The 19,204-nt window shown below is 55.4% G+C and overlaps 1 protein-coding gene and 1 long non-coding RNA gene across 5 annotated transcripts; one reads left to right on the forward strand and one right to left on the reverse strand.

Moving 5' to 3' along the window:
- Positions 1-5,860: 5,860 nt before the first annotated feature.
- Positions 5,861-8,215, reverse strand: LOC123576669. The gene is made up of 2 exons (XR_006701537.1): positions 8,094-8,215; positions 5,861-6,164 (listed from the first exon to the last, which is right to left on the reverse strand). It is a non-coding gene; the product is annotated as an uncharacterized LOC123576669 (long non-coding RNA).
- Positions 8,216-11,961: 3,746 nt separating this feature from the next.
- PPIF (peptidylprolyl isomerase F) lies at positions 11,962-18,723 on the forward strand. 4 transcript variants are annotated; one of them, XM_045437820.1, is made up of 6 exons: positions 11,962-12,293; positions 13,529-13,559; positions 14,093-14,181; positions 15,922-16,018; positions 16,505-16,580; positions 17,781-18,723. In XM_045437820.1, the coding sequence occupies exons 1-6, from the start codon at positions 12,108-12,110 to the stop codon at positions 17,914-17,916; spliced, it is 615 nt and encodes a 204-aa protein (XP_045293776.1). In that variant the 5' UTR covers positions 11,962-12,107; the 3' UTR covers positions 17,917-18,723. The 4 variants fall into 4 exon arrangements, with proteins under 4 accessions (XP_045293776.1, XP_045293777.1, XP_045293774.1 ...); XM_045437821.1 differs by having other exon boundaries at positions 11,967-12,293; positions 17,862-18,723; XM_045437818.1 differs by having other exon boundaries at positions 11,989-12,293; positions 16,420-16,580.
- Positions 18,724-19,204: the final 481 nt, after the last annotated feature.

A 19,204-nucleotide genomic window follows, 5' to 3' on the forward strand; every position in this document is an offset into this window, starting at 1 on the left:
GATAGTAGTGGTCACTATTCATTGAGTACTTAGCATGCCGGACAAAGCACCTTACAGACATGGCCCCATAACAGCCCAGAGGTGGAAGGCAGAGGTCTACGGGCCCGCTACCTATAGTCTGCAGGTACAGAACTAAAGTCTATGAAGGGGGTTCCCAGCTGGAGCCTCAGGGGGATTTGGCACATCTGGGGCTGCACATCTGACACATGAACGGGTAGCCTGGGTTGACGAGTCTCCTGAGTGAGGACTGGAGCCAGCCTGGTCCAGGAACAAATCTCCGTCATCAGAGGGAAAGACGGTTCTGAATTCGTTCCGGCAGCAGTAAGCAGAACCCGTCCCCCCAGTCCTGCCTCTAGGAGGCTCCTGGCTGAGTTTTATGGGGTTTGGGAGGCTGACAGTACAAAAGGAGGGGAAAGAGAGGGGTTTCGCTAAAACCTTTGTGAGAGGTCGAGGCCCAAGTAGCCCTGCCGTGGGGGCTGCACTGAGGGTTGAGTGGTATCCTTCCCAAATTCATGTGTTGAAGTCTTAGCCACCAGTACTTGAAAATAGAAGGGGACCTTACTTGAAAATAAGGTATAGTTAAGATGAGGTCGTTAGGGTGCACCCCAGTCCGTTATGACTGGTGTCCTTATGAAAAGGGGAATTTTGGACGCAGGCGTAGGGGGAAGATGGCGGGAAGGCACAGGTAAAGATGGCATCTACAAGCTGACGAGAGGGGCCTGGAACAGACCCTACCCTCGCAGCCCTCAGAAGGAACCCACTTTGCGGACAGCTCCATTCTCCTGGCCCCCAGAACTGTCGGACAAACTTCTGCTGTCGAAGCCCCTCGGTTTGGGGTACTTCGTTATGGCTCCTTCATGGGGGCAGAGCAGGGACGGCCCTCATCAGGAGCAGACTGCTTTTAGGGGTACATGTGATGCCTCCCTGGGGTGGAGGGCAGGAGAGCTTGTGGGAAATCTGAATACCTGGTCAGCAGGTAGAGTTGAGTCTGAGATCTCATTAATACTGTAATGCTCCCCGTATGGCCACCCTGGTGAGTCTGCATAGACCCGCTACAATAAGAGGGCAGCAACACCACCGCCTTCAGTGAGGGAGGAAGCACATCGGCAGCAGTGGACTCGGGGTGGGGGGTGGGGGGGGTCAAAGCCCAGTTTGTGTGCTGGAGCCCTGGCTGGGTGTTAGTGGGGCCCCCCCTAGGACGCAGGCACCGAGACGAGATTAGAGGTGAAAGAAAAATATTAAAGGAAATGCCTGTGGACGGAAATGGGGTGGGAGAAGGGGGAGGATGGGCCAGCCGTCAGGCTGTCATTCAAGTCTGACCTTGAGAGAAGGAGAGAGGGAGGGAAGGAAGTGGGGGAGGGGAAAGAGAGGGAGGGAGGGATGGGGGAGGTTCAGTTGGATGGATTCCTCTCGCGCAGCCCTTGGGGAGCCCTCTAGCCAAAACCAGTCGTCAGAGGGGTAGGCCGCTCCCAGGAGCCGGCCGTCCCTACCACCCCTGCCACGCTTTGTCATTGGCTGTGGGCATGGCTCAGGGTGGGAGGTGAAGACAGATTTCAAAGTGTGGCAGTCTGGGCCGCGTCATGCGTGGTGGTCGGGAAGGCAGGCTTGAGCTGCTGTGGAGGACCTCGAAGAAACATTCGGCTTGTGGGGGTAAAGGGTGGGCCGGTGCACAAGGCTGAAGGTCCATACCTTCCTTGGACATTTCTACTCCTCTTTTTCAGTACTGTGCCTTTTTTTTTTTTTTTTTTTTTTGTAGTAATCTCTATGCCCAACATGGGGCTCAAACTCACGACCTCAGAAACAAGTGTCACCGGCCCTACTGACTGAGCCAGACAGGCCCCCCTTTATGTGGACATCTCTTCCACAACTTTCAGTGAGCTTGAACGTTGTTTCTCTTAAGATTGCTGACCATTTTCACTTTGCATTTTGTGACCTGCCTAATCTTTTCCTCTGTGTCTTTCCTACTGAGGTGTGAACATTTTTCCCGTTGATTTTCACGAACATTTTTTGTATTAAAGTTACACATATACGTATCACATATATTTCTTTGGAAATAGATGTTGGAAGCCTTTTAATCATACAGTGGATAGGAATTCTAGCCCATAAATCCAAGTGTGCACGAAACGTGACTAAATTTACTTTCTGTAAACAGAACTTAATTTCTTTTTCAAGTTCCTGTTTTGGCCAAATGGTGGGAACAATCTGAGTAATCTGGGGAAGGCCCTTCCCCCATCCTCCGCCCCCCACCCCCGCCCCTGCATGGCCTTTAAGTACCTGGGGTTACAGAGTGCCAGGATAGCGGGGTTAGGCAGCTGTCAGACCCGTCCTTGCAGATCCCCTAGTGTCTACTGAGGTCCTTGTTTCCATCTGGCTCTTGTCCCTGCCCCACCACGATCTTTAGGTCTTCAGGCTTACCGGGTCACTCCGTGCCCTCTTGGGCCCACCTAGGAAATTGGTTCATTGCTCCCTATGCCACACCATGCCTGGGGGAGAGGTGAGAGGCCCACCTGCTTAGACACACCCATTCCTAGACCCTCCAGGAATGAAGGAGTCCCTTCTTCCTTTCTTGGGTTCACCTCAGAAACATGCCTCAAGATGCCCCTGCTTCTGGATCCCTTAGGCTCACCTGGCAGTTCTCATGTACTCACCACCCCCCCCCCGCCCCCGGGTCTGCTTTACCCGTTTCCCCTCCACAACCTTCTTCCTCCAACCCTGAGTCCCATGTCCAGTTGAGGGTGGACGAAGGGAGAATCTGGGCAAGAAGGCTGGCCTGTCAGGCGGTCGTGCACATTTTCCCAACTAATTGGCTGTGTCCTGAGGGTTTCTGGAAACCTCAGAGCCACATACTGACTTCTTGGTCATTATTTCTGAAACCTACCTGCCCCAAAGCATGGAGAGAGAGAGGGCAACGAGAAACACCTGGGAAAGAAATACAGGTTGCTCTGCCCCAGGTGTGCCCGTGGCGTCTTTGGTTTAACATTGCTACGTAAGATTTAACAATAAACGTGTTACAAGGTGCAGATGTGTAAAACAGGCATGTCACCAAATCGTTTCATGTTTTACTTTAGTTCCTTTCACTTGCTTCTATGCTTCAAAAACCTTTGCACATTTTCAAACTAGTAATCCTGTATACCGGTATCTGCTTCTGGCTGTTAAGATTTCGTGTTGTATCTCACTCACCAATACGTCAATAAACGAATCTGAGGTTGCGCCCGGCTCTTTCTGGTCCCCCAAGCTGCCTCCACCTAGGGGGACCAAATCACAGCTCAGAACTGGAAGGAACCTCGTGGGTCACCTGGTCCCATCACCCACCCCCAAGTAAGGATCCTCTCCTTGGCGTCTCTCTGGTAAATTCCATGGGGAATTTACTACTTCAAAGTACCCTTGTATGATATCACTGACTGAGAGAAAGCTTTCTTGTCTAAATAAGCCCAGATCTGGCTCCTCCTGGGCTTGCTTCAGGCCTAGGGAACCCCACTGTGTTCTCTGCCCATGACAGCCTTCATCGATGACCTCGGAAATGGCATCGCGCCCACACTCCTCTCTTCTCTAGTGAACAACCTTGATTCCCAGCATCCCCGGCTCCCCTCCCAGGCAGTATCTTCTGCTGAATTTGTCGGGCCTGTCCTCATATCCCTGAGGCCTACACTGTGTTCCCCCGACGTGCCCAGACTAGCCCAGTACTAGGGCCTGTGATACTGACACGCTGTTTTAGGAATATAGCCCGCGAGTCGATCAATTTCCAGAGCCTCTGCTCATCTTTGTTATATAAATCGACACCTCTCCCAGCCTGACCTGAACCTGCTGACCTTTTGTACTAACATTCAGCAACAGGAGAGGGTAGGGCAGCCAAGTTCTGGGATTAGGCAGAGCCGGGCCAAATATAGCTCAACCACTTATTTAACCCGAGGGAAGGCCCGTGTAACTACGGGCAGCTTACATAACCTCTGCCAGCTTTGGAGACCTCATTTATAGAGAGCAGTTAACGCTAGTACCTGGTCTTAAGGGCCACGGGAGGATTCAGAAATAACGTAAATTCTCGCCGTGTGCAGTTTATGAAGCATGCAGTAAATGATAGCCGTTCATATGGTCATCAGGCAGCTAAGACCGTAGCACTGATTTTGACTGGAATAAAAGACAAACACTCGTCGCCAGCGAAGCGCCATCTCGATTAGAGGGCAGGCAATTCGCAGGGGATTTATTCTAATAGAAGAGTGAGAAGTATTCATGTGAGGAAGGCGAGATAAGGGTCAAGCCCATAGATTCAAGAAAATCACACAGGTCAACAGGAGAAGCAAGGCCAAATAAGGGAAAAGGAGACTGCAGAAATGCAGGCTGTTTGCCTCCTTGCAACCACAGGGCAGAGAGCCCAGAGTTCAGACGCGGTCTGCCCAAGCTGCAATTTGGTCTTGGCAAAGGCTCGAGTCCCACTCCTAGGGAGCCTGACAGTGGCGCCCTCTCCTTGGGACGATGATGCCAATCAGCACATGGTAAACAAAGGTGGGGACAGGGCAGGCACCAGGCCCAACCTGGGCTGTGCTTGTGAACCTCTCGTGTCCTGCCAGCCAGCTCCTTTGCCCATTGACTCTAGGCAGGGACTGTGAGAATAAGCCCAGGGCATGTTTCTCACCTCGTGCCTGTAGGGTTGGAAAGCAATGCTAGATTCTCTGGGACAAGACGGACAGCTAGTGTGTGTGGGTGGGTGGCGGCGGGGGGAGGAAGGGGGACAGTGCAAACTTCAGAGTCAGCCGGAACTAGGTTCAAATCCAGCTCAGCCATCTGTATGTGTGGCCTTGGGCAAATCACAGGCTCCCTCTTGGCCTCAGAGCCGTCATCTATCACGGGGGATGGCAGCCTGTCCTTTGCAGAGTTATCACAAGGACGAGATGAGAGTGTGAATCTAAGTCACCAAGCACAGGGTCAGGCTAGCTGGAAAAAAGGCACCTAGAGAGAATGATACCTGGCATAATCCATCTGAGAGCCGCTGCTCAGAGCCAACCAACTCTTGAAGGAAGACACATAGCCTAGCACAACTGAGAATAATTTCAGTCTCCACACCAGTGTGACTTTGTTGTTTTTTTATATTTATTTATTTATTTATTTATTTATTTATTTATTTATTCATTTATTTATTTTTCATGTTTTTTGAGAGAGAGACAGAGTGTGAGCAGGGGAGGGGGCAGAGAGAGAGGGAAATACAGAATCCGAAGCAAGCTCCAGGCTCTGAGATGTCAGCACAGAGCCCGACGCGGGGCTTGAACCCTTGAACTGAGAGATCATGACCTGAGGTGAAGTCGGACGCTTAACCAACTGAGCCACCCAGGTGCCCCTCCACACTAGTGTGACTTTGGACAGATCGCTTACCCTCTCTGGGTCCCCATTCCATCATTTGTAAGATGGGGATAATTTTCCCTGGGCAGGGTCCTCCTGAGGATGGGGGCGACGTCTCAGTGCCGAGTTGCTTCATGCAGGGCATGGCACGGAGTCATAAAGTGAGGTACCGTCCCTCCCCAGAGGCCACTGCGGTGCCATGGCCAAACCCCCGCTCAGGCCCTCTCCCTGACGGCTTCCTCCCTGCTCCCGCTCTCTTGCAGCATGCATGTATGCACCTTCAGAGGAACTGATATAAAAATAGCCAGCCCACGGCCCGTCTTCACCAAGACAGGGCAGCTCTGTGTCTTGGGGCCCGTTCTGTCCAACTGTGCCCGAGAGGTCTTTGCCAAGAGCAGCTGAAGACACAGGCCTGCTGAGATGGCAGATCAATGACTGGCTGTGTGTGGAGCTATGGGATCAGAGCTGGCCTTTAAAGGGCCCTGGCTGGGGGCAGGGTGCGTGTGTATTAGTTATCTGTTGCTGCATAGCAAATGGCCCCAATACTGGAGGGGGGGGGGGGGGCTTAAACCAGCACAAATTTATTATCTCACAGTTTCTGGGGTCAGGTGTCCAGGTGTGGTTTAGTTGGGTGCCTCTGACTCAGTGTCCCGGGGGTTGCAATCGGGCCATCGGCTGCGGGCAGCAGTCACCTCAAGGCTCCACTTGACCTGCGGGATCCACTTCCAAGCTCACTCACATGGCTGTTGGCAGGCTGCCCAAGGTCCGCGTCCAAATCCCTCACGTAGTTGCCAGACAGCCTTGGTTCCTCGCCGGGGGCCTCCATTAGCTGCCTGAGGGTCACACCACGGCAGCCAGTGAGGGGAGAGAGAGAGAGAGAGAGAGAGAGAGAGAGAGAGAGAGAGAGAGAAAGCCCAAGGCAGAAATCAGTCTCTTTGTAACCTAGTCTTGGAAGTGGCATCCCATCACTGATGCCATCTTGTTTCACTAGGAGGGAGTCATTAGGTCCAGCTCACATCCTAAGTGAGGGGAACACTGGGGACCATCTTAGTGACTGCCTCCACGGGGGTGGGCATGGAGAAAGGCAGAAAAAGGGGGAAAAAATCATAACTTTTTTATATAGTGAAAAGAGCCCAAGCGCAGTGACCCCGGCTCAAATGCTGGCCGTTCTGCGTAGCCTTGGGCTGCCCGCCATCTTGCTACTTAGAGTCCCAGCCTCCCCTTCTAACAAGTGAGGTAATAGCTCAGCTGGCCTGGGCGAGGCGGTATGCATTCATTCATTCATTCATTCACTTGTTCCCTGGGGCCCCAGTATGGTCAAAGCCCTTCACCACATCATTCTCCTTAATATGGACGACCCTGTGGCATAGGCGTTATTAACCCCTCTTTACAGATAAGGAAACGGAGGTTCAAAGAAGCCAACAACAAACTCCCTGAGCTCACACAGCTACGTGTGATTTGGTCCAAATGTTTCCTCCTTGGTCAGGCCACCCCGGCCCCTCTCATAAAGTAGCCCTGACCGCACCCCCTCCTGCCCCCGCAGCCCCTGCAGAGCACAGCACCCGGCTTCACTCGTGTACAGGACGTACCACTACCTAAGAGCATCTTTGTTCTCCTTTTCTTTTTTTTTTCCTGCTGTTTTCCCTCTTCCCCATGAAAACAGAAGTCTGCTTTTTTGCCTAATAACCGCCGGATTTCGAATCCCTTGAGAAGTTGTCAGGCACCCAGCAAGGGTGCAGAGAACAGCTGGGAAGGGAATGAATGAAAGGGGAAGCCAGGTTTCCAGCAGAGTTCTGCTGTCCCAAAACCCACACGTTCAGGACCGAGGGCTGGGTGACAGTGACGCGTTCCCCCAGGGCCTGCCTCCGCCATCCTTCCAAACTTTTCCCTCTGGGGGCAGCTTCTCAGGAAGACTTCCTCAGCCCCCGGGGCTGCCCACAATACAGTGGCTAGCACATACGTTCAGCAGGTATGCTTCCTCCATTCTACTCTGTTCCATTCCGTTCCATGACCGGGGGGGCTTTTGCAAGAGCCAAGCAGCTGGGGAGGTGGAGGGTGGGGTGGGGGGTGAGCTGGCCCTGCCTGCTGGCTGCCTCTCCCAGAGGCCCACGGCACCCACACCAGCGACTTTTAAAGCCCAGCCAGACTCTGAAAGGGGAGTTTCCCCAGACCTTCCTCCGAGGCCTCTTTCTGGTCACTGTGCCCACCACCCTCCACCTGGGCCTTGAGGGAAACCTCCCCTGCCCATCTTTCCCTTCTTCCCATCATGCTCTGGTTCACAGCGTGCTCGAGAACAGACCCACCCATGGTTCCTGGAAGCCAGCAGAGAGAGGCTGATGCATTCATACTGCTCCGTGAAGTCTGGGAACGTCACAGGGGAATGCCTGAGTGCAGCCCTCCCAGTAGCCTGTTAGCAGGTCTGGCTCACTTTCTGAGCTGTTAGCCAAGAATCTCTCTTCTAGGCTCCCTGTCAGCTAGCTGCCCATAACAGATACTCTCCTGGGCCCCAGCCCCCTCAAATGGAACCAAGAGAAATGAAGCCCAAGGCCTCTTTCTGCCCAAGGTACATTGTCCCAGTGACTGATACTGGCAATGATCATTCGTGAACATCCACCCTTTGCCCACAGCAGGGCCACCTCCCTCCCAGCCCCTCTTGGAAAGGTCTCCAGGACCACCGTGACTTCATCCCTCACAACAGCCACCACATTCACCCCTGCCACCCACACGGGCTGCCCGGGAGAGGCTTACTCGGGAGCACTTACCATCACGTGGCACTGTAACGGTCTGTCCCGACTTCTTCTGGATCCCCAGAGCAAAGCTCAGGCCTGACACAGAACAGGTGCTCTGAAAACATGTCTGCTGAGTGAATCTTGCAGAAAGGGTCCTGGCAAAAGTGAAGAGAGGGTTCGTCCACCTTCCCAGTACTTCCAGGCTGTGTGACTGTGGGTAAGTCCCTGAGCCTCTTCTGAGCCTCTTTACAGAGCTAGAATTTGCTCACAGCTAGCAAACTACTGGCCCAGAGGTCCCATCTAGGTTGTGGAAATGTTGTTTACGGCTCATTCAGTGCTCAACTTTGTTTTAAAAGTAGTTCCCAACATTTAAAACTTGGGAGATTTGGGGCGCCTGGGTGGCTCAGTCGGTTGAGCGTCCGGCTTCGGCTCAGGTCATGATCTCACTGCTCGTGGGTTCGAGCCCCACGTTGAGCTCTGTGCTGACAGCTCAGAGCCTGGAGCCTGCTTCGGATTCTGTGTCTTCCTCTCTCTCTGCCCCTCCCCTGCTTGTGCTCTCTCTCTCTCTCTCTCTCTCTCTCAGAAGTAAATAAACATTAAAAAAAATATTAAAACTTGGGAGATTTTATGGGACACCTGGGTGGCTCAATCAGTTAAGTGTCCGACTTCGGCTCAGGTCATGATCTCACGGTTCATGAGTTTCAGCCCCACGTTGGCTCTGTGCTGACAGCTTAAACCCTGGAGCTGCTTTGGATTCCGTGTCTCTGTCTCTCTCTCTGTCCCATCCCCTGCTCATGCTCTCTCTCTCTCTCTCTCTCTCTCTCAAAAATAAACATTAAAAAGTTTTTTTTAATTGGGAGATTTCCACAAAACCTAACGTTTTCAGCTTTTATTGAAAAATGAGAAGACCCGGCTATACTGGGTTCATGGTCTCACATACACAATTGGCTGGCCTGGGCAGCAGCTGCCCCTTTAAGTGGGGTGTTTGGACACAGCGCCACCTCCCCTCTCTCCCTAGAGCCTGCCCAGTATGCTTTTACTCTTTACTTGTGTATGTCACTGCCTGCCCCTCACCCCCATAGGCATCTGAATTCGCCACCCCTGAATGTCAGCATGACAGGACTGTTCTTTGGCTTTATGATGCCTAAAGGGATCCTTCAGGATTCCTAGGTAACAAAAACCATTAACACCCTGGATGAGAAGCCACTTTGGCTGAGTGGAGAGAAACTGCTGTTTCTGAGGATGACACAGAGTCTATAAATAGCCTCAGAGCCAGGTGAGTGCTGACACTTGCCCAATGTCACCTGGGCTGGGAGTCCTCGAGGGCTGGGCATGTTTCAGTTCATGGCTCAGCTCAGGCACTGTCCCTCCTCCTGATGCCACTGAGGGCGGTACGAGGAGGGACGACTTCACTGCTGAGCCCGTGGAGAAGGTGGAACTTTTCCCTGGCGTGGGTAGGAGGTAGTGATGACATCTGATTTTCCCAAGAGAGTAGAGGAACATGAGTGGACAGGGCTGGTTCTCAGTCTGGGGTCCTATAGATGCGGACACGGGACCATCAATGGTTCCCCAGTGCTATCCAACACTGTTAGAGCTCAGCCTGGCCTTCGGGACCCTCTGTGATTGCCCGCCAACCCCCACCCCAGCCTTTCAGTTTATGGTCCATATTGTAGCCTTTCCTTGAAGGTACCCAGCCTGGCTCTGGCTCATTCCCCTTCTAGAATCTCCTTTCCACATCTTTGTGTGTCTGCCCCTCAGAGGTGGTTGTCTCCGGACCGATCCCCCAGGGAGAAACCATTTGCCCTGTCCCTTGAGCTCCACAGACTTCTGGCGAACTCCTCAGCCCCCCTCTTGCTGTGTTGTCTGTCCCAAGCTTGTCTCTCTTGCCCTCCCCACCCCATTACCAGCTCCTGAATGGCAGCGAGAAGGATCTTACCCATGCAACAAACCCTGGCCCTGGGGTCAGACAGATTCATCATCGTTCCAACACTGCACTCCCGGGAAATTCACTCTCCCATCTCTTGCAACCCATCTCTGAAATGGAACCGCCTCCCAGGCTGCAGTGGGGTGCAGACAAACTAGGGGCTGGGGAAGGGCTCTGAGGACAAAGTGTCTGAGTGAACGAAGGCAGCTCTCCCCTGCGTGAGGGCTGCTCGTGCTTCGCTGGGGGATAAACGGAGACCCTCCAAGAGCGGGCTTGAGGGACAACAGGGTACCACTAACCCACCTGGCATGGCTAAGGGCTGTGTGAGCTGAGCACCTGTCACTGCCATGCGGGCTGATTCCTCCCTCCTCGTTGCGGTCTACAGTATGCACCAATACAGGGGTGCCCTGGGAGATTGCTGAGGGCCCGGACGGGGCAGGTGGCAACCCGGCTCCCTGCTCAGGCCTGTTCTGCTTCAGGGCTCGAGCACCATGAGAAAGGAGGAGCCATTCCCCAGGACAGAGGGAGGCTCTATCCTGAGCTGGAACCCGGGGAGCATCTGGGCTCCCAGACCCAGCTGGGGTATCACTGAATGACCCGGCTCCTCCTGGGCCAGGAGTAGAGAAGGGGACTATGAACTTCCAGAAAAGGGCTGAGCCACAATTTTAATGAGCCTAGGACACTCTGCTCTAACCTCGTGAATTTACTTGGGCCAGCATTTTGCTGCCTGACCCCCTGACCCCTTCTCAGGAGCCGATTCGGGTCTCAGTTCAAGTCCACCTGACTCCAACGTTCAGCCCCTACCCTCCTCTGGGGCTCTTTGGACCTCTGAGCCCCTGCAGCTGAGACCCACTGCTGTCTGAGCCCTAAACCCGAAGCAAAGACTAGAGTCCAACTATCACTGATGCTCATGGCACAGTGCTTAACAGTTGACACATTCCTCTCTCTCTTCTTCATTTTCCTCTTGAAACAGACCTGGAAACAAGCAGGGTAAGGATTACCATCATATCCTTATTCTCCAGAGGGGAAACTGAGGCTCAGAGAGGTCCGAGAAGACTGGCACAGGCTGGCAGTGGAGGATCCAGGGTGCTCCTAGCCCCGGGCAGTGCCTTCCCCCATCTGGGTCCTTGTTTTCCATTTGGAGAGTGAAGATGTTAGCCGAGATGCTCCCCCAGGGCCCCTATTATTTACTTACCGTGGTCCTCCCATAAGAAGCCCCCCTCAACATGTGGGGTAAATCCTTCCAGGCGGTAGTTCTCACTTCCCCTCCTCTTCTGTCTTGCCTTTTCACTCACCCATCCTTGCATTACCTATGGAATGGCCCCCATACTATGTTACCTGCAGGTGTGCTCTTAGCATGACTGGGGGAGCAAGGAAGCCAGCAGCCAGCTGCTCTAGTTATTGGAGACCAGACCTGTCAGTCTATGGGGTTGAAGGGACGGTAGTCAGACCCAGTCCTGGTGGAGGGCTGGGACCCGGCCAAACCCTTCGAGTTCCAGTCGTATGGGAAGAGGATCCGATCGATGTATAGAAGCATCTGGAGGCAGGGCCAGGCTAGGACCAGGAGGCCTGTGGTCACCACCGGAGGTGTCTCTGACTGCGTCCTCCTACCATCTTTCACTCTAATACACCTCTCATCTCCACCTTCTTTATCTCTCACCCACCGTCTCTCTTGGTCTCTGTCTGCAGGGTCTGTGGGTGGAGGGGCGCCTATACAAAGGGCGAATGTAGCCTTTTGTTATATTCAAATAAAAACACACGAGGCTCATCTTTTGGAGCTAACCACGTTTCAGCACATTTTCCCTCTCTCTTTTTTCATACTGTTGGAACTCTTACAGAATGGAACCTACCTCCTTTTGCTGGGTCGTGTCTGTCCCTCAGGTCTCTAGCACTGCGGGGGACGCGTTAAGAGCAGCTCACTGGCTGCGCTGACCGCTGGGGCCGGCAGGGGTCGCCCGCGGACAGGCCCGGAGGGGCGGGTGGGGGCGGGGCCGCGAGGCGGGCCCGGCAGATAAAGGCGGCGGCGGGCGGCCCCGGCTGACTCGGCCCCCTGGGTGCGCGTGACTGTCGCAGTTACGGTCTCCGCGGGTACCGCCGCTCTCCCACCCCGACCTGCGGCCGCGATGCTGGCTCTACGCTGCGGCCCCCGCCTGCTCGGCCTGCTCCGGGTCCCGCGCTCCGCGCCGCTGCGCCTCCCCGCGGCCCGCGCCTGCAGCGGCGCCGGCGACCCGTCCCCTTCCTCCCGGAACCCGCTCGTGTACCTGGACGTGGGCGCCGACGGGGAGCCGCTCGGCCGCGTGGTGCTGGAGGTGAGAGCACCAGGCCGGGCCGCGCCGGACTGGGCGTCCGGGATGGTCCCGGAGAGCGCTGGACTTCGGCCCGTCTCCGTGCCTGACTCGCTGGGTGACCTTGCCCCCTACACCCGGCTCTGGGCCTCAGTTTCCCCATCCCTAGCAAGGCGCATCAGATTGGTCTCTTCCGGTCTCCCCTCGGAGGCGGAAGTGGGGGGGGGCACGTGTGGAGGTGAAAGCTCAAGGTCAGGTGGTAGACTGGGAGAGTCGGGCCCTGCTGGCTCGTCCTAGGGTAGGGGAGAGGTCCTGAGACTTCGCGGGGTCAGCTCCCAGATCCGAAGCTCAGAGGTGGGTTCTGGGGGTGCTCCGGGGACGGGGCTGCGGGCGGGCCGGGTGCTCACGTGGCTGCCCTTGCTTAACGCGTAGCTGGCCCGCTGCCCCGCCCCCTCGGTGGGGCTCGCCCCCTGCGGAGCGCCGGGGAGGGAGCCGAGGTGGTTTCCGGGCGGCCCGCCTCCTCTCGTGCGGGGCGGGCCTTAGGCCACCAGGCTGACCCAGGATGGCCTTCCTGCAAGTCGGGGTCAGTGTGCCCGGGGCCCTTCACCCCAGTTCCAACCCCGCCATCCTCCCGAGGGTGGCACTCCTGTCCTGCCCCTGACTCACAAAGAAACAAATAGCGGGGTAGGTAACAGCGGAAGCTCAGGTGTAGCTCAAGCCCGACCCCGTTTTGAACCGAGAGGCCCTCGTTAAGCCTCAGTTTCCTCTTCTGGAAAATGGAGAGCACCCTCCTTGCTCCCATTTATTTTAATGGGGTGGCGCCAGGGTGGCTCTTGAGGCTGGGAGGCAAGAGGTGGGCTTGGATGGGGCTCTAGCCTACCCTTACCCACCGTCCCGCCCCCCTGCCTCTCTAAGGGGCTGGGTTGGCCCCTCTCTGGGCCTGAGGCTTTGATGTTTGGGGCCCAACTGCAGTAGCTCTGCCAGTTCTGCCCCTGGAAGTAGGCCAGGATGGCATCGTCAGCTCTTATAGATTAGGAAACGGAGGCTGCTTCCTCCCGGTTGGGGTTCAGGAAGCAGCTGGCAGAAATGATAGCTGCCTCGGCTGCCTCTTGTGGAGGGCTGGGAGCAAAAGGAATGGAGTGGCCCATGGTGCCCTCTCTGACTCCTTAGCCACTGTGGGGGATGGGTGGAGAGGATGTTCCTTCCGTCACCTGCCTCTGGACTGACCACCTTCTCTTGTCCCTCTTCTCTCCCCACAGCTGAAGGCAGATGTCGTCCCGAAGACAGCAGGTAAGACGGGGCTTGGGGTCTTCTGAGTGTGGTCTAGGAGGAGGAGGGAGGGGCCCAGGCCGGTGGGATGGTGAGAGAAGTTGGGACACAGAGACCTCTGACCAGATGGGAGTTCCACAGGAGGCTCAGCTGCTGTGTATCCTGGGCCAGCTTTCTGTCCCTCTCTGAGCCTCAGTGTTAGCCCTGCCCACCTGTCCACTATAGCCTCAGAATCAGTAGAAGGCACAGGTCAATTTCCTCTGGGACAACTTCCTCCCTCCTGGTGGCCAGAGGGACAGGGTAGTGGCTCCGTGGCCCAGGGACTCCCTGCCAGGAGCGTGTGCTCTTGTCACAGGGCTCAGACACTGAGCTTCGAGAAGGAGATGATTTGCTCTGGGTTACAGAGCCAGAACAGACTCAGGCATCCCGGGGTCTTTCCACACCCTGCTCACCTCCTGGGGAAGGAGGGGGGATTTGAAGAGGCACAGGCTAGAATGAGCTGTGACCCTGCAGTTGAGGCCTGGCTCTTGACCTGCTGTTCCTTCAACCCCCAGAGAACTTCAGAGCCCTGTGTACCGGGGAGAAGGGCTTCGGCTACAAAGGCTCCACCTTTCACAGAGTGATTCCGTCCTTCATGTGCCAGGTATGGTGGCTCTGCCTCAGTTCCTCTTTTGTGAGTGGGGGGTGGTAATGGGTCGCCTCATAGGGTGGTCTTGAGGATTAATGAGGGAGCACCTGCCTGGTACGTGGAGATACCCAATGGAGAGCGACAAATGACTCTGTCGGCCTGTCTTCTCACCCTGACACAGCAGAGCCTGTCTGGGCTGCCACAGCCCTTCCCTGCCCTGGCAGTGGAGCCACAGGGCAAGAGGCAGGATGGCCTGGCTGGCGGAGCCTGTTGGGGGTGGAGGTGGAGAACCAGCATTGAGGTCCGGATATGCATGGGGGGGCGGGGGCGGGTAGATCTTCAGGCCTTGGAGGACCAGCATATTCAGACAGTCTCTGACTGTGTCCCCTTGAGCATTTGGCATAGGAGAGGAGGAGGGAGAAGACAGCAGAGACAAGAACACACAGGTCTGGACTCGGAGCTTCTCTTTCTGGAGAAGGGCATCTTTCTCTGTCAGATGAGTGTTCATTAGTCACCTGTGCCACTTGTTTTTCAAAAATACCAGTATTGGCTGTATCAGAGGTTTGGGGACAGATATGGACAGCAGGAACCTCCCCAGGGGTCCTCTGTTTGGTCAGACCCTGCCAAGACAGGGGTTAGTGTGTTGAGGCCAGCAGACCATAGAGGCAGGGGCGTGAATGTCATGGCCTCTTTGAAGTCCTTCCAGCCCAGAATTCTCTCCCCTGTTCCCTCTACTCCGACCTGGGGCTGTCATCATCTTGTGGTTTGTGGCGGTGGGTTGGGACTGGGCCTGCTGACGTGTTCAATGTGGCGACTGCAGGGATGGGCAGGGAGGCTGTGGCTGGGGGACAGGTCTGGCCAAGCCTGTGGCTTTCTGCTGCAGAGGCTTTCCCAGCTCTGCCTGCGGCGGGCTGTGGATGAAGCGGGAGCTGACGTGGAGGTCCTAAGCCAGGCTGGGCTCTTCCTCTGAATAGCAGCGGGCAGGGGCAGGGGCAGGGACTTCCAAGGCCGGAAGGCTCTCTGAGGCATGAGTTGGGGGCACCAGGAAGCTCAAGCCAGGGTTTTGAATCATCCCTCTCTGGGGACACCGTGCTGGCATTTGTGGATGCTTAGGTCAGGCCGCTCAGGTTATCCCTCTCACCTGAGGATCAGATCTCGAGAAGTTAGAGATCTTGGCAGGGAGCCGGGGCTGGGGCTGGCAGCTCTTCTGTGAAGCCTCAGGCAAGCTGTGAGGAAGGATGCCAGTCCTAGGGGGACCCCGTCCTGGGTCTCCAGGACTTAGGGGAACCGCTGGGCCTGGTGAGGGAGCGATGCTGGACAGGGAGCGGGGCCTAGCATGTGCCAGCCGCTGCCACTCCCTACAGATCGGACTTGGGAACGGGGACCCCTGGCCACCTCCCTGTCTACCCTCCAAGAGTTGTGGGTAGAAAATTCTGTGTCCTCTCAGAGTGGCCATTAGATCCTTTGAGAATCATTTAAAAACTTGCCCAGGTTAAAAAAAAAAAAAAGTGAATCATTTGAAAGGCAAGGTAGTTATGGCAGAACATACTTAAGCTTTATTTTTGCTTGCTTTCCTTGTCGTTTTATTACTCCTTATATCCTTGGATTTTTTTTTTTTTTTCCTGACCCCTGCGCCTGAGGGGCTTCTGGCTGGGTGGGCCCGAGGTGCGCCGGGGGCTCTCCCCCCAGCCCCGCAGCGGCATCCCCCTGCCGGCTCTGGGTGGCCACCGCTCAGAAGGTGCCCTATGCTTGCAGGCGGGCGACTTCACCAACCACAATGGCACCGGGGGAAAGTCCATCTACGGAAGCCGCTTTCCTGATGAGAACTTCACACTGAAGCACGTGGGACCAGGTGAGTGGCGGCGGCCATTCCCCAGTCGGAAAGCCCTGCGCTTTGACCAGCTGCCACCGTGCCTCCCACGCCTGGGAGGTTTGCCGTCCGACCATTGCTCGCTCCATATCCGGCGACACGCCTCCCTGCCTTCAGCACTCGGGGTTGGGGTGCTGGGTTTTCCTGGAGCTTTTTCATTCTGAGCTCTCAGTTTGAAAAACAAGCCTTTCTTTGAGAAGCAAAACCCAGCCTCGTGTCACGTTGGAGACCCAAGAGGCAGCCTGCAAAAGGCCTGTTCTGGCTCTGCCTCTCAGAGCTCCCTGTGGCAGCATGGGTGGACAGGCCCTGGGGAGCTGGTCGCCCTCTGGGCCCGCTTCTGCTCTTCCAGCTCCAGGATCTTCAGACTTAAACATCTTTGCCAGGGCGTGAACTGTCTGCTCTTTCGAATGACTTCCCCGGTGAGCCGCCTCCTGGGGCAGCACGGCTCACTCCTGCTCATTTCTGTAGGTGTCCTGTCCATGGCAAATGCAGGCCCCAACACCAACGGCTCCCAGTTCTTCATCTGCACCATAAAGACAGACTGGTGAGTTCCCTGCTCCTGGCTCCTGGGGGGTGGCCTTGCAGCGAGAGGAAGCGTTGTGTGCTTCTGAGGGGAAGGTCGTGTGAGGCCGGACTGTGCCCTGGGACAGTAGGCCTCTCCTGGGCTGTGTGTCTGTATGGGAGAAGGATAAAGTTCATGGAAGGACTAAGGGAGAATTTGGGGTGTTCTTGGAAGTGTGTCTTTGTTGGGTTTTCATTGTTGCTGTCAGCTGGGATTTTCTCCATGCGTCGTGCACACACGCACAAAAGGACTTTTACCAAACACGCTTGGGAAAATGCAGCAGAAGTTCTCAGGCCTCAAGATGGCCTGTGGTAGAAGCCTATTTGCTTAGTTTAGCCTGTTGTTTCCCGGTTTCACGTCAGGCTTGGAACGGACCCTGGAGACCTCTTGCCCACATGCCCATGGATTTTAGGGGTGTCTTCCCTGCTGGATTACCCACCACCTAATAAGTTCCTCTGCCCAAAGCCCGCCTGTGTCCCAGCCCTGAGGCATATAGGGTCAAGGGGACAATAGCTGGCCTGGAGCTAAGACTTAATAAAGCCCATTTCCTAGGACTTTAGGGAGACCTGAGTGGTGGGTGGATACCAGCCATCTCTAACCCCCAAGCCGGAAGGGACATAGATGTCCTTCCGGGCTGAGCAGGTCTCTGCTGGCCTTGCCTACTCTTTGCTCCTTCCATGAAACCCCTTCGTTACTGCCCTTGGGGGGTAGCCAGCGGTGGCCTTGCTGGCACTGACCGAGCTCTCTTTTGAACTCTTGGAACTCTCAAATCAAGAGCCTCTCGGGACTTATTTTCACCAGGCTCGTTATCCCAGCTCTTAGCTTGCCACTCGTGACCGTACACGGACCTCTCGTTTCGTGGGAGTGGTTCGATGACCCCATTACCTCCCTGTGCCGGACAAGAATAGTTCACATTTCATAGGTGAAGTTACCAGGATTCAGGTTAAGTGGCCCAGGGCAACACGGCGTGCGAGGCAGAGCATATGCACTGGAAGGGAGACCTCCGGTGTATTTTGGGGAGCTCGGCAAGGCTTGATACCGGAGCTTCGAGGGGGTGGGTCCAGATTCTCAGCACGGGCTCCCTACACAGTTGGTGCCTTTGGTACAGAGTTCCCTGCCCAAGTGACCGCGATGTTGGGTGACACCGCACTACCTCTCGCTCTTACCTGACTCAACTCACAGGTTGGATGGCAAGCATGTTGTGTTTGGCCATGTCAAAGAGGGCATGGATGTCGTGAAGAAAATAGAATCTTTCGGTTCCAGGAGTGGGAAGACGTCCAAGAAGATCGTCATCACAGACTGCGGCCAGTTGAGCTGAGGTGCCATGACCAGGGCGCGAGGCTGGCGGCAGCTGCACGTGCCTGGGCTCCCCTGGGGGCCGCCTCGGGCTCCAGCAGACTTGTCTGTCCTTGTTGCACGCTGCGGTGGGGAATGTCCGATCTCCACGGGGCCCACCGCTCCGCTGCCCCAGTGTCCACCCTCCCTCGCCACCCCGTTTCTGGCCATCCATCACAGACGTGATGCCATCAGGCCTTACCCGTGATCCCGCAGCCCACGTTCACCTGTGCCTTGGACATCGGGGGTGCCGAGGGGTTAGCTTCGGGTACAGGTTTCTGCCTTTTCCTTGACCGAGGGGGAAAGGCAGCCGCTGCAAAAGGGCCGCTGTATCTGTTGAACATCGTTTTCTGATTGGAATAATTTAATTAACAAGATTGACTGGAGATGAAGCTGTGACAGCCCTCTAAGCCGTGGTATGACCTCACTTGGTGGCAGAAGCCACAGAACCCTGGAGCTTGGCCTTTGGAACGTAATCGGGGCTTTTGCGAAGGGTCCTCGGCCAAGGCCTTTTATCCCAGCCACTGTGAATCCTGTTGGTTCGCCGCCGCGGTTTCTGAGGAGAGTCCGTGAGGGGAGAAGCACAAACCCACTGCGAGCTGTGCCTAGTCGATGAAGTCGGTGAGAGTGGAAATGGCGTGTGCGTGCCTGGTGCTCGGGAAGACCGTCGACGTGTATTTTCTGGAGGGCTTCGATTTTTCTGTGTTTAACAAATCTGATGATGTATGTGATACACCTTTGGGGCTTTTATTTGTGTTCACTTTAAATGTGAAAATAAATCCTATTTTCTGTAAAAGATCGTCTGGTGTCTGGTGGCTTTAGGAAGCAGCGTTTATCATCACCCCAGCAGCCACGGAGGGTCTTAGCGTCATCCTTATAGATGGCATGGGCTCAGACATGGGCTCTTAGCACCCACGGGCTATCTGCGAGCACTGGTGTCGCCCCGAACCCCAGCCCCACCTCTTGGCGACCCCGAGTCTGTTTTCCTCTGCTGTATAACGTGGCAACAGTGATGCTGGGCTCACAGAATGGGGAGAATCAGATGCGATCTGTGTCAAGTGTGTAATGTGGCACCAGGCACATCGCTGTAATAAACACTCTCACCAGCACGATGACATCGTCCATGTGTCAAAGTCTTAGGGAAGAATGTGAAAATGTAAAGCTAGGTGTGGACTTCATCATCCTAGATTTGCCATTTAGATGTGGAATTCTAGGTGTTTCTGAAGTCACGGGGATGGCAGATTGGGGGTGAGAGAGAAGGATTAAGAACT

Source organism: Leopardus geoffroyi, chromosome D2 (genome assembly GCF_018350155.1).
Source record: "Leopardus geoffroyi isolate Oge1 chromosome D2, O.geoffroyi_Oge1_pat1.0, whole genome shotgun sequence".
Lineage (NCBI taxonomy): Eukaryota > Metazoa > Chordata > Mammalia > Carnivora > Felidae > Leopardus > Leopardus geoffroyi.

What these genes read in the sequence shown, in the direction of transcription:
- PPIF (XM_045437818.1), top strand. Translation starts at nt 12,108, where the DNA reads ATGCTGGCTCTACGCTGCGGCCCCCGCCTGCTCGGCCTGCTCCGGGTC. An exon ending in TGTCGTCCCGAAGACAGCAG is followed by an intron (nt 13,560 to 14,092) that starts GTAAGACGGGGC and finishes TTCAACCCCCAG; the next exon opens with AGAACTTCAGAGCCCTGTGT. An exon ending in TTCCGTCCTTCATGTGCCAG is followed by an intron (nt 14,182 to 15,921) that starts GTATGGTGGCTC and finishes CTATGCTTGCAG; the next exon opens with GCGGGCGACTTCACCAACCA.